Below are 12,920 nucleotides of genomic sequence, written 5' to 3'. Positions count from 1 at the left end.
TTCCATTCCCAATGTTTCACAAGTCACTTTTTTCTTTTTTTTTCATTTCAGGGAGCTATTTAGGGAGCTTGTTTTTGAAGGATTCTTTTCATGCTAATTTGTAGCAGAACGACTGACATTTATGTGTAAGTTCACAATTTTTGTTCCTTGATGTTGTCGGGTGGGTTTATAACTTTTGATTTTTGAAATCTCACGTTTCATCAGTTTTCAAAAATGCGATGCATTCTAAACTTCAGAAATGAAGTACTGGGTTTAATATCCTATTTTGGTCAAATGTGAGATACGGATATAAGTATGAGAACTGCCATTTGGTCCCAGGATTGGGTCGCCGCTTGAAGTGAGTGGGAGAGAAGGAGAGCCACCTCGGCGGGGGGGAGAGAGGCCGGCACAGCCGAGCTGCCAGGACCCGGGCGATGGGACCCAGCTTCTTACCGGGACTGCGGGCACCGTCAGCTTCAACAACGGGACGTGCTCGCACAGCTCTGCACCTGCGCTGCCCACCATCAGCCGTGCCTCTCAGACGGACTGGTTTTATCTCAGTAAAGCTGTTCACATACACAACGTGGCTCAGCCTCCCCCCTGGCCGGCCCTCGCTGAGCCTGAGGCACCCCTCTCACCGAAGCCGGGTGGGCGTTCTCCCGTTTTACAGATGCAGCCAGTGAGGCTCAGAGAGCAGCCGGAGGGAGAGGGGCCAAGTCAGGCAGCCAGGGCAGGTCAGCCTGGTGCCAGACCTCCGGGCAGCTCGCCTTGTCTTCTCTCCCCCAAATCTGCCCCAAACCACCAGCGGAGTGAGCACTGAGACACGGCAAACAGACGGACCCCACCGTCCGGGGGTCCGTGCTTTGGCCCCCGGTGAACACCCACAGGCAGAGGGCACTGCAGGTGACAGAGCAGCTGGGAGCGTAGCCCCTGGACTGGGAGGAAAACATTCTTGCTGCTGTTCTGCAAATGCCCCTGCTCCCCCATGCCTCAGTTTCCCCATCTGTGAAACAGGGATAGGACAAGGTTAGGAAACAACATCAGGTGGGGCTCTGGATAAAGGAAATAAAAAAAAAGAAGCAGAGTCCAACTGGTGTGGCCCAGTGGACTGAGCATCGCTCCATGGACCAAGAGGTCCCAGGTTCGATTCCCGGTCAGGGCATGTGCCTGGGTTGTGGGCTCCATCCCTAGTAGGGGGCGTGTAGGAGGCAGCAGAGTGATGTTTCTCTCTCTCATCGGTACTTCTCTCTCTCTCTCTTCCTCTCTAAAAATAAATAAATACATATTTTTTTAAAAAAGAGAGAAGTGGAGGTCAGGGTCGGGTCATGCTGAGGACGAGGGGAGAGAAGGGTGGAACCTTAGCCACCGCACTCAGCTCTTCTCCCAGAGCTCACCCCCAAACCCCACTCCGCGGTCACCAGCCCCTCCCTGTGGCTCTGGGGGCTGGAGGGGAGGGGGGGTCTGAGCCAGATCGTCCCGGGCCAGGGCCCCACAGCCGGCGAGCGGAGTGGACCTGCGGGGATGCTGGAAGCGGGCTGTCTCCCTCTGAGCTCCCAGCCCGGGGAGACCGGCCGGTTACGAGAAAAGCCCGGCCTGGGTTTCCACAGCAAACACTTCCAGCCCGCGGCCCTGACTCACCACCGGCCACTCACACGCAGTCCGGCCTCCCCCTCCCTCCCCGCCGCAGCCCGACAGCAAAGAGAGGGGCCCGCCCGCCCCCCACCTCCCGCTCCCAGTCCTCCCGAGGCATCCTGGGAGTCCTGAGCGCCAGCCCAGGCGGGTGGCCCGCCGCCCCTTCCCCGGCCGGCCTGGGTCTGCCCCAGCCTCTCCCTGAACGGGTGGGCGGGCGACCACGTTTCTATTTTGGTGCCGGTGTCCCAGAGGCCATTGTTGGCGGGAAGGGGGATTTCGGAGAGGAGGCCCTGAGCGCTAGTAGCCACTTATAGAAAGCTGCTTCCAGCAATTCTTCTAGGAGCGGAGCCTCGGGGCTGCTGCGGCTCCCGCCCTCCTCGGGTCAGACTGGAGCCGGGCGGAGTGGAGCCAGCCGTCCCTCCGTCCAGCCCGGCAGACTCAGATGGCACAGACAGGCGGGCTGGCAGGGGCCGGGGTCACAGCCAGGCTGACCTGAATTCAAACCGGTGGCCCTGGGCAGTTAGGTCTCTCTGGGCCTCGGTTTCCTGATCTGGAAAACGGGCCGAACACTATGCCCAGTGCATAGACCTTTGAGGATTCCGCGAGGCTCTGCCTGCACAGTGAGCTGTCCGGTGCCCACCTACACGGAGCAGCAGACGCCCATCCCTCCCGCCCGTTCCCCCAGAGATGCATGGTCTGTGCCTGCGGAGGTCAGCGGAGCGGTGGGCGCAGGGAGCTGGGGCTGGGACATGCCTCGGTCACACCTCACTGTGGCACCCCCTCTGAGCCTCGGCCTCCCCATCTGTGCGGGGAGGAGTGGGATCAGTGTGGCCCCTGATTCCAACCTGCCTCCTAGGGATTCCAGAGTTTGACATCGGGGAGGCGTGATCTCCAGCCAAGTGGCCACAGGAGTGGCTTCCGGAACCCCCAGGGGAGAGACGCTCCCTTCCCCAGCCGAGGGCCCTGGCCAGCCTGCGCCCCCACTTTCACCCCCACTTCATTTGGCCGAACTGGGCCCAGCAGGGCTCCTGTGCTCTCAGTGGGGACAGAAAGGAGGCACAGCTCCGTCGTCAGACCTTGGCAGAGGACAGAGGAACTCTCCCAAACCTCCGCTAATGAAGGACAAGCGACACCACTAACGCCTTGGGAATGGCCAGCAGCAAATGTTTGTATGTGTGCCCTTCCCCTCCTTTCTCCCATTATTCACTCACCCATCCATCCACCCACCATCCACCAACCACCATCCGTCCATCTGTCCGTCCATCCATCCATCCATCCATCCACCCACCATCCATCCACCATCCATCTGTCCACCCGTCCATCCATCCATTTGTCAATCCAGCCATCCGTCCATCCGTCCATCCGTCCGTCCATCCATCCATCTGTCCATCCGTCCATCCATCCACCATCCATCCATCCATCTGTCCGTCCATCCATCCATCAACCATCCATCCGTCCGTCCGTCCATCCGTCCGTCCGTCTATCCGTCCATCCGTCCATCTATCCATCCAATATTTATTCCCAGATGACCCTGACCCGGACACTGGGGATACAGCAGTGAGAGCAGACGCCACCCCTGCCTAGCCTGTCCGACCCCCAAACCATGCCCCTCCACCAAGCCTGCCCCTCACACCTGCAAGGCCTGGGGCAAGAGTACAAATGGCAGCCCCGGCTCCCAGGCCACCCCTTCTCTCCACGTGTTCGATGTGAAGATGCCCAAGCTCTGCCATTCCCACCCCCTGCAGTGGTCACCTTGACGGCCATCAGGCTGAGGGGAGCTTAGCCAGCCCCGCGGTGTCCCCTAGGAGGACGGGACGAGAAGGAGCCGGTGCCGCTGGGGCGTAGGCTCGGTGCGTTTGAACAGGGGTCTCTGATGCTCGGCTCCCCAGCTGGGAGAGGCCAGAGAGGATCTGACTGGGGGCCCGGGCGGGTCGGAGGGCACAACCTCCCAGGACGTTCTGGGGAGCCTGGGCCCCCCCCCCCCTGCTGACCCTGTCTGAGCAGCCCAGCTGCCCTCAGGCCAGGAGTAAGTCAGTGCAAGAGCCCAGCGGGCTCCATCGGCTCGTGGGGGCGTGCTCTGCTCCCCGAGTTTGCCCAGAAGTGGGGTGAATCACTGGCTGTCCCAGCTCTGGCCCGGCGGCCGGGGGTTTGCTGGGAGGACAGCGGGTCAGCCCAGCCAGCCTGACGGGAACCTCTGAGACACCAGGCTGGTTTCCTGTCTCCACGGGTCAGGATGTGACCCGGGGCCCCCTCCCGGAATCCCGGCTCCGGCCTGCCCTTCGGGGACCCAGAGAGACGGAGCCCCAGCCACGGCCCCCTCCTCTGTCTGTAATCCTCCCCAACGCACACACTCCCCCTCTCTCTCTGGACCTCTCTTCCCTGAGGCTCTTGGCTGCCAAGTTCCTGTGCCGCCCCCGCACAGGAAATCTGAGGATCCCGGCCACGCGGGGATGGACGGGAAAGCGGGCGCGGTGCCAGCCCGAGGAACGTGCCCGCAGGCCGGGGGAGATGGGGCTGGGGGCTGGGATGGCCGCCACCCCCGCGATCCATCAACCATCGCCACGCCAGCCCGTGCCTCTTGCCTAAGCCTTTGCCTGGAACGCCCGTGACCTCCCTCTCTGTCTGGCTACGGGGAGCCGCTTCCCTGAGTCCCCTTCCCTCCACGTTCGGTGCTTGTCCTCCCGGGTCCACAGCCCCCTCCGCCCGGGGCCCCCATCGCCGATTCCATCACTGAATCCATGCTGACACCCACCTTGGCCCAGAAGTGGCCCAAGGGCAGTGCCCACGTCCGCTTTCTCTCGGCACCACCAGTGCCCAACTCAGGCTGGGCACAGAGCAGGCACCTGGCAAGGACTGGTTCGGGGGGGGGGGGGTAGGGAGCCGGGGACTTCGTCCTTGGGTGCTGCCTGGGGAGGAGGGCTGCCCAGGGAGCCGCAGGCCCCTCGGTGTCACAGCAGGAGGATCAGGGAGACCGGCTGCTGGGCTAGGCCCCGGGGCAGGGGGCCAGGAGCCCCAGGGGGCGGAGGGGCTCCGGCAGGCGGACCTCAGGTCCCCCTCTGAAAGCAGACGCTCAGCCCCGGCCTCCGCCACCTGATGGCAAGGACCTCCGGGATCCAGCGAATTTCTGATGTGCTCTGAGGCTGCTCTGTAGCGGGCTGGGCACCGGGAGGTCATCACCGGTGAGGCCGGAGCCCCAAGAGCAGCCGGTATAAAGACAAGCCGGCCCCTGGGCTCCATGTGTGGCCTGCGCTGCCCCATGGATTCCCACAGGCCCCTGGGGGGGCGGACTGGGGTCTCCAGGTCTCACCCTGGAAAACCAAGGCTCGGAGAGGCAGTCCAAAGCTGCGCTGTCGTACGTGGAGGAGCCCAAGTTCCACTGGAAGGCGAGCTGGCTCCAGAGCCATGTTCCTAAGCCCTTCGCCAAGGCCACCAAGGCCACATAGCAAGCATGTCTGTCCCCATTCCTTCCTCACTCAGACCTTCAACAGCCGCTGGGCACACGCCAGGCCCGGGCCCAGATCCCCGTATTCCCATACTGAGCACAGGAAATGTGTGTCTACTGGAGAGTGGGGAGAAGTACACGAGGTGCTGGCCAGTGACAGATCCAGGACTGGAGCCCCGAACCCTCCAATCTCAGCGCTCCCCCCACCCCCAGCGCACCTGCCCGCAGTCCTAGAGCCTGCAGCCCACCCGCAACCAAACGCCAGACGCCCATGGCCTGCGTTCTCTGGGAGAGCCGAGGGGCAGGGAGGGTCTGCTGTCCTGAGCTCTCAGATGGTGAGTAACAGGGCACCTGCCATTCCCCGGCACGCCCTGCAGGGATGTCACTGCCCTCAGGAGAAAGACCAAACTCCCGACTATGACGACGGGCCTGTCCCGTCTCCCCAGCCCTGCCCCGAGGCCAACTCCATGCCACGGCCGCAGCCAACCACGCGCTGACCACAGCCTCGGCCACCTCCCCACCTGTGCATCCCCTTTACCCTCTGCTCTTCCCTCCGCTGCCTTCGCTCACGAGCTTACTGTGGTTGCTTCCTCCAGGAAGCCCTCCCAAACCCCACAGCGGCGGGGTACCCCTGCCCTGTGCTGACCCAGGAGGTGTCCATCGCCCGGGCCCTGGCTGGCTGTCCACACACCTGCCGCCCACAGCCCTGGGTGCTTGGCAGTGGCCTCTCTCTGACTCTGGCTCCCTGTGGATTGATTGGGGGGGGGAGCGGGGGGGGGGGGTCCCTGTCACCCAGAGGAGGCCCGGAGACCCAACAGCAGAACAAGCAGAGGGCAATCTCGTTTTCCACAGCATCACCAACTTGAAAAAAAATTACAATGGCCATGCAAACCACACGCCGTGTGCTGGCACTATCTGCAGTTTGGGGTTATCGAGCCCCACAGTCCTCGGGGCAGGCAGGGCGGTGGGGAGCAGGCCCCCCGATATTGGTGGTCTGGGAACCGTCTTATCACCGCACAAACGCAGGGCACCCTAACAGTTTCGGGGGCCAGTTGGCCACAAGCTCACTCTGAGTGACACCACTGAGTCGCTATCGGGCCCCGAGGCCACACGGGCCAGGTGTGGTCACCAGCCTGGACTCCCGGACACGGAGTCCCCTGGGGGCCAGGGGACGGCCTGGCTGGGGGTCCCTGGGGATCTCGTGTGAACTCTGGCCGTGGACACGTTGCTTCGCCTCTCTAGGCCTGCCTCGGTTTCCTCCTCTGGAAAATGGGGTTCATAACAGACCCTGCCAGATGGGCCCGGGGGAGATTTAATAGATGTCAGGGTTTTAACTCACTTCCTGTACATAGTGGGCCTAGCACAGTACCTAGCACAGTGAACACTCAGTAGGTGTGCTATTAGGCGGGACTTAGAAGAACTCGGGGTGGGCCGCAGGAGGGTTCTGGGGGCAGGGGCATGGCTGCCTCCAGTCTGCGGCGAGGGGCTGCTTGCCAGGCCAGGTGTTCGGAGAAGGACTCTCCAGGGGGGAGTCGTAGGCCCCACGGAGGAGAGAACTTCTGCAAAGCCAGCGCTGCCCCGAGCGGGGCTGTGTCTGCTGAGGAGCTCCCGGCGCTGGGGACGCAGGAGCCACAATCCCCTGGCCCACCCCGCCCCCGGCTCTTCTCCACCGACCGCGGCCAGCCCGGCCCTCCTGCCTGGGCCTCTGGGGACGGCCAGAGGCCTGCCCAACGCTGCCCTGTGAGATGGGCAGGCCTCCCTCCTGGCAGGGTCCCTGGGGAGGACTCGGCCCGCTGACCCAGGGACTCCCCACGGGCCCGGGCCGACCTCTGAGTCCCTCCCCGCCCCCGCCACCCGGCACTCACTCTGGGGAACTCCAAGAAGAGGACGTGAACTTCGACGGTGGCGTTGGGCACCTGGGCCACGCAGCCCTCAGGAACCTGGCTGGTGACGTAGGTGACCTCGTTGTCCACAGGCTGGAGATTGCAGCGGACTGCTCCCGCAAGACCTGTTTGGGAGGCACGGGGGAGAGGGGCCGGTGAGAGCGGTGGTGACGATGCCGCCCGCTCTCTGAACGCCCACCGGGTGCTTGGCGTTGGCTACGGGCTTTACTGCATCCTCACAGCTACCCTGCGATGGGTATTATACCCATCCCGCAGAGGAAGCCGCCGAGGCTCCGCAAGGACAAGTCTCTTGCCGGAAGCTGCAGTGCTCCTAGGTGTCAGGTGAATAGATACAATGCAGGACACCCCGTTCTATGTAAGTAAAAATATGAATAAGTTTTAAAGTATGAGTGCAGCCCAGATATTGCCTGGGATATACATATCCCAAAATTTTCCACTGTTTATCTGAAACTCAAATGTCACGGGGCACCCTATATTTTATTAATATTTGCTAGCCCTGGCGACTCCAATTGTGTGGGGGGCGGGGGAGGCCACGGGTTGGCACACCCCAGCCTGCAGTCCTGTTCCCGCCGCAGGAAGGTGAGAGCTGAGATCGGAACACAGAACTCCCCTCCTGTGCCTCGAGGGGGCCGGGGGCATGGGCCAAGGAGGGCTGAGCGCCTGGTCCCCAGGGAGGGGGGAGGCAGAGGGCGGCCAGACTGCAGGCGGTGGGTAGGCCAGGGGGTGGGCAGGGGGGCGGTGGACAGGGGGGCGGTGGGCAGGGCGGGCGGTGGGCAGGCGGGCGGTGGGCAGGGGGGCGGTGGGCAGGGCGGCGGTGGGCAGGGCGGCGGTGGGCGGGCGGGCGGTGGGCAGGGCGGGCAGGAGCCTGCCACGGGGCTGCCCGGAAGCCGGGTCCTGAGGGAAGGGAATGGAATTTCACCCTGACCCGCAGAGGAGGAAGAGGAAATGAGGCCCCCACACCTCGTCCTGAGGAATGTGCCGGGGAAGGGGGGCTCCGGGGAGGGAAGGAGGACAGAGGAGGGGAGACTGTTTGGAAGTTTGTGTCTCCATCTTGTCGCGCTCACTTCCTGTTTTCTTGGAGATCAAAGTTGGGCGAGGAGGGACTGGTCGCACGTCCAGCCGTCCAGCCGACGCCAGCTCAGAGCGGGGAGCAGGGAGGCTTCTTCTGAATCAGCGCTCGGCCTGCCCGCCCCCCCCCCCCAACCTTTCCGCCGCCCGCCGGGGGCTCAGAGAGGACACCGGGACCTCCAGAGGTCAGAGGACACCGGGACCTCCAGAGGTCAGAGAGGACACCGGGACCTCCAGAGGTCAGAGAGGACACCGGGACCTCCAGAGGTCAGAGAGGACACCGGGACCTCCAGAGGTCAGAGGACATCAGGACCATCCAGCAGAAGTCAGAGAGGACATGGGACCATCCAGCAGAAGTCAGAGAGGACATGGGACCACCAGCCCCATGGCAGGCTCGGCGCACCAGGTGGCTGCCATCTCCCAGCAGCAGCTGGGGAGGGGACGTCTGGCCATGGGCCCTGCCTGGACCTGTCCTGCGCCAGGGACTCCAGGCAGCCTGCGTAATGCGGCCTTTTGGTTAAAAACAAGGTCCCGCCGAAACCGGTTTGGCTCAGTGGATAGAGTAGGGGTGTCGAACTCAATCAGAGAAGGGGCCAAAATCTAAAATCCAGCCTAAATCGCGGGCCGAATGGTTTACTGAACAGTCATAAACTGACAATGTCATAAACTGACAGCGGAGTGCAGTGATGACAGCGCGGTGCGGGCCACATTGCAAGGCCTGGCGGGGTGGATTTGGCCCGCGAGCCTTGTGTTTGACACATGTGGGATAGAGCGTCAGCTAGCGGACTGAAAGGTCCCAGGTTCGATTCTGGTTAAGGGCATGTACCTTGGTTGCAGGTACATCCCCAGTAGGGGGTGTGCAGGAGGCAGCTGATCAATGTTTCTAACTCTTTAGCCCTCTCCCTTCCTCTCTATAAAAAATAAATAAAATTTAAAAACAACAACAACAACAAAACAAGGTCCCTGCAGCTAGGCTGCCCTGGGTGCGAACCTCAGGTCCAACAGCCAGTGGCTTTGGTGAATGAGTCCCCACTTGGGGCTTCGGTTTCCCTGCCTGTGGGAGGACAGCGAGAAGAGAAAACACGGGGAAGAGCACCGTGGCTCTTTGATCACAGCTGCCCAGTGGGCTTTACCCTGGAGGACGGACTCCTGGTGGGGGAGGAGGGCGGCCTCGGGCGAGGGACTCCTTGAGGGTCTGACTGGGGAGCCAGGCCAGCCAACTCCCTCATCTCAGGACTCAACTGTGGCACCACCCTCTGGGACCCACCAGCCGCTCGGAGCTCCCCACCCTCTCCCTTTCCCAATCACTGAACACCCTTCTTGGCTGTGCCCTAGTCCAGGCCCCTCCTCTGAGATGGGGAGGCCGAGGCCCGAGAGGCTAACGTGCGGGAGCCGCACGCACGTGGCGGACCAGGCTGAGCCTCGGACCACCTCCCCCCGCAGGAGCAGGACCCGGGTCGGTCTGCAGATTAGCACAGCGCCTTCCTCCTCCCCTTCGGACTTTCCCTGCCCCCTCCCCAGACTTCCAGGAACCCCAGTTCCTCCCAGATTGCCGATTGCCCCACCCCCTCCATGCCGTCAGCGGGGCCATTATGTAATGATCAGATAACGGCCAGCCTGGGAGATCAGATAAGCGGCCCATTTATTTCGGGGCCTTTTCGATCCCGGCGCTCCCACCCCGCAGACGAGAATGGGGAGACAGGAGGGAGTGTGACGCCCGGGCCTGTCTCCTGGAGCCGGAGGCGGGCCCAGACGGAGCAGAGAACAATCCCTGGCACCAAGGGAAACCGCTGGGCCTCCCGGGACCCGCGCGGAGGAGGCGCCACGGGGGCCGGGGTGACCGCTGCCGAGGGAGAAACTGGGGAGCCACCCTCCCACCTCTGCCCCCCTCCTCCTCCTCCCTGACCAAGAGCCACGAGTACCTGTGGTCCCTGACCCCCGGGCTTTCCCAATGCCACCCCGGGACCTCGGGAGGCCACAGATGATAATGCATCTGGAGAAAAAGCACCTCCGGAGTCAGATGTCCTGGGTCAAATCCCAGTTCTGCCTCTGAACAAGCTGGTCACCTCGAGCAAACGCCTGACATCGCCGAGCCTCAGTTTCCCCGTTTGCAAAACAGCTTCCATCATGCTCCCTGGGCCATGCACCCATGAGCTCATTCATTTGATCCTCGGAGCAGCCCACGAAGCGGGTACTGTCATGATACCCAACTGACACCCGAGGAAACTGAGGTTCAGGGAGGGGCAAGAATGAGCCCCAGTTTACCCAGCGACTCAGTGGTAGGGCCTGTATTCGAACCCGGACAGCCCGGCTCCAGCACCCAGCACCCACTTCTAGGCTGTGTGTCCGCGAGGTGAGGGGCCCATGGGAAGGGCCTGTGCCCAGCAAGTGGCCTGTGGCTATTGAATCGCCAGGGCGGACCCTTCACGGCAGGTCTTCCCTGCCTTTTCCTTCCTCAGCCACCCAGCCACCTTCGCTCCTGTCAGGGCCCAATGGTACCCGCACGCATTCCCCAGCCCCTGGTCAGACCCCACCCCTGGGCCTGGCCGCTAGCGAGGCCTCCACACTCCTTTCTCCCGTCTTTCTCAGAACTCCCCAATGAGCAGGACCATTGACAACCTACAGCGGAGTTAAAAGGCACAGGGACCTGGCCTGGCTGGGGTGGCTCAGTGGTTGAGTGTTGACCTATGAATCAGGAGGTCACGGTTCAATTCCAGGCACGGGCACATGCCCGGGATGAGGGTTTGATCCCCAGTGGGGAGTGTGCAGGAGGCAGCCAATCGATGACTCTCTCTCATCGTTGGTGTTTCCATCTCTCTCCCTCTTCCTTCCTCTCTGAAATCAATATATATATATATATATATATATATATATATATATATATATATATATATTGTCTACAAAAGGGGGATGGCCATCGTAATACTGTTCTCATGGGGTTGGTGAGAAGGCTGGTTAAGAGGATGTGTGCACGGTGCTAAGCAGGCACTGGCAGTTGGGGTCACAATTCCTTAAGCCCAGTCAGTGGGTAGATGTGAGCTTTGCCTTCAAACAGACTTTGTTCATTGCCTTTGTCCTGCCCTTTCCCAAACCAATGGCCTTCTTTCATTTGACCACTTAGTCAACTTCTTCTTTTTTTTTTTTTAAAGGGCTTTTGCAGCTGTGATTAAGTTAAGGATCTTTTTTAAAAAATATATATTTTACTGATTTTTTTACAGAGAGGAAGGGAGAGGGATAGAGAGCTAGAAACATCAATGAGAGAGAAACATCGACCAGCTGCCTCCTGCACACCTCCTACTGGGGATGTGCACACAACCAAGGTACATGCCCCATGACTGGAATTGAATCTGGGACCTTTCAGTCCGCAGACCGACGCTCTATCCACTGAGCCAAACCGGTTTCAGCCACTTAGCCAACTTCTTCTCATCCTGCAAAACCCTGTGGTGAACACCTCCTCACCAGAACTGCTCCAGCTGTGTTCTTGGTGGGAGGGCCGCTGTAGGCACAGGAAAGGGACCCAAGCCCAGGATGAGAAGACCTGGCAGCAGAGAGCTAGCTTCCCAGTGGCAGCGTGGGCAGTGGGTAGGCCCAGGGCTCTAGCCCCAGCTGCTCACATCTGGGCTGTGTTTGCTTCCACTGGCCTGTGCCCCAGTCTCCTCTTCTGTAAAATGGGGAGACAGGAGCGCCTGCTTCGTTGGGCTTTTGTGACCTTGACAAGGTCTGACCACACTGATGACAGAGCAGCAGCTGGCATACAGTGAGCACTGAATCCATGCGGGCTCTCCTGTCTGTCCCTTCCCCGCATCCCATCCCAGGCACTGACGTCAGCTCAGGCCTGAATGAGGTCCTCTCCAGCCTGCAGGGTGCATGCCCAGCGCCGGGGCTGGAGCTTGGAGGAGAGGGCCCAGAGCCAGGGCAATCCGCTCTCCAGGCCCCCACACCAGGCCCCCACAGGTGCAGAGAAAAACAGAACAAAACAAAAAGATGCAGAGAAAGGAAGCTGTGGGAGCAGACAGTCTGGGGTTGAAATCTGGACCTGTCACCATAAGCCAGTTTGGCTCCGCGGACAGAGCGTCTGGCTGCGGACTGAAGGGTCCCCGGTTTGGTTCCGGTCAAGGGCACCTGGGTTGTGGGCTTGATCCCCAGAAGAGGGTGTGCAGGAGACAGCCGACCAATGATTCTCTCTCATCATTGATGTTTCTATCTCTCTCTCTCCCTCTCCCTTCCTCCCTGAAATCAATAAAAATATATTAGAACCAAGAAAAAGAAATCTGGACCTGTCACTTGTCCTGAACTCCAATGTCCTCGTCTGTAGACTGGATCTGGAGACAAAGCTGCCTGGTGCCCTGTAGACACAGAAATGGTTCCCTCCCGGGTATGTATGGGGGGGGGGGGGGCAGTGTTAAAATATGTACACAGATAATAATTTAATAAAAAAATGTAAAAAAAAGAAAAATAAATGGTTCCCTCCCCCTCGCCGAGATTGCCCCTCAGGCACCTGAGCAAATAGACCAGGCCTGTCCTCAGAGGGCCCAGCACTGACCCAGCTGTGAGCTTGAGAGATGGGTCTCTCATTCCCTCTGGGTCTTAGTGTTACCATCTGTCTGGCTGAGGTGAGAGAGTCTTTTTTAAAAATATAAATTTTTTTTATTGATTTTTCACAGAGAGGAAGGGAGAGGGATAGTTAGAAACATCGATGAGAGAGAATCATCAAGACCAGCTGCCTCCCACACACCCCCTACTGGGGATGTGCCCACAACCAAGGTACATGCCTTGACCAGAATTGAACCTGGGACCTCTCAGTCCGCAGGCTGACGCTCTGTCCACTGAGCCAAACCGGTTTCGGCGAGAGTGTCTTCATGGCCTGTCCCCACTGGCTCCAGGACCTAACTTCT

At 60.7% G+C, this 12,920-nt stretch overlaps 1 protein-coding gene across 1 annotated transcript in view; it reads right to left on the bottom strand.

Annotated features, from left to right (window-relative positions):
• The window catches only part of ENG (endoglin), a 31,255-nt gene that overhangs the window by 13,791 nt on the left and 4,544 nt on the right, over positions 1-12,920 (bottom strand). The window contains exon 2 of the mRNA XM_084899696.1: positions 6,919-7,061. Coding sequence (XP_084755822.1) covers positions 6,919-7,061 — 143 coding nt within the window. The remainder of the gene's footprint in view (positions 1-6,918; positions 7,062-12,920) is intronic.

The sequence above is a fragment of the Pipistrellus hanaki genome, assembly GCF_964339955.1.
Source record: "Pipistrellus hanaki genome assembly, chromosome: 11".
Classification (NCBI taxonomy): domain Eukaryota; kingdom Metazoa; phylum Chordata; class Mammalia; order Chiroptera; family Vespertilionidae; genus Pipistrellus; species Pipistrellus hanaki.
This window is presented reverse-complemented; position numbering and strand designations above follow the sequence as displayed.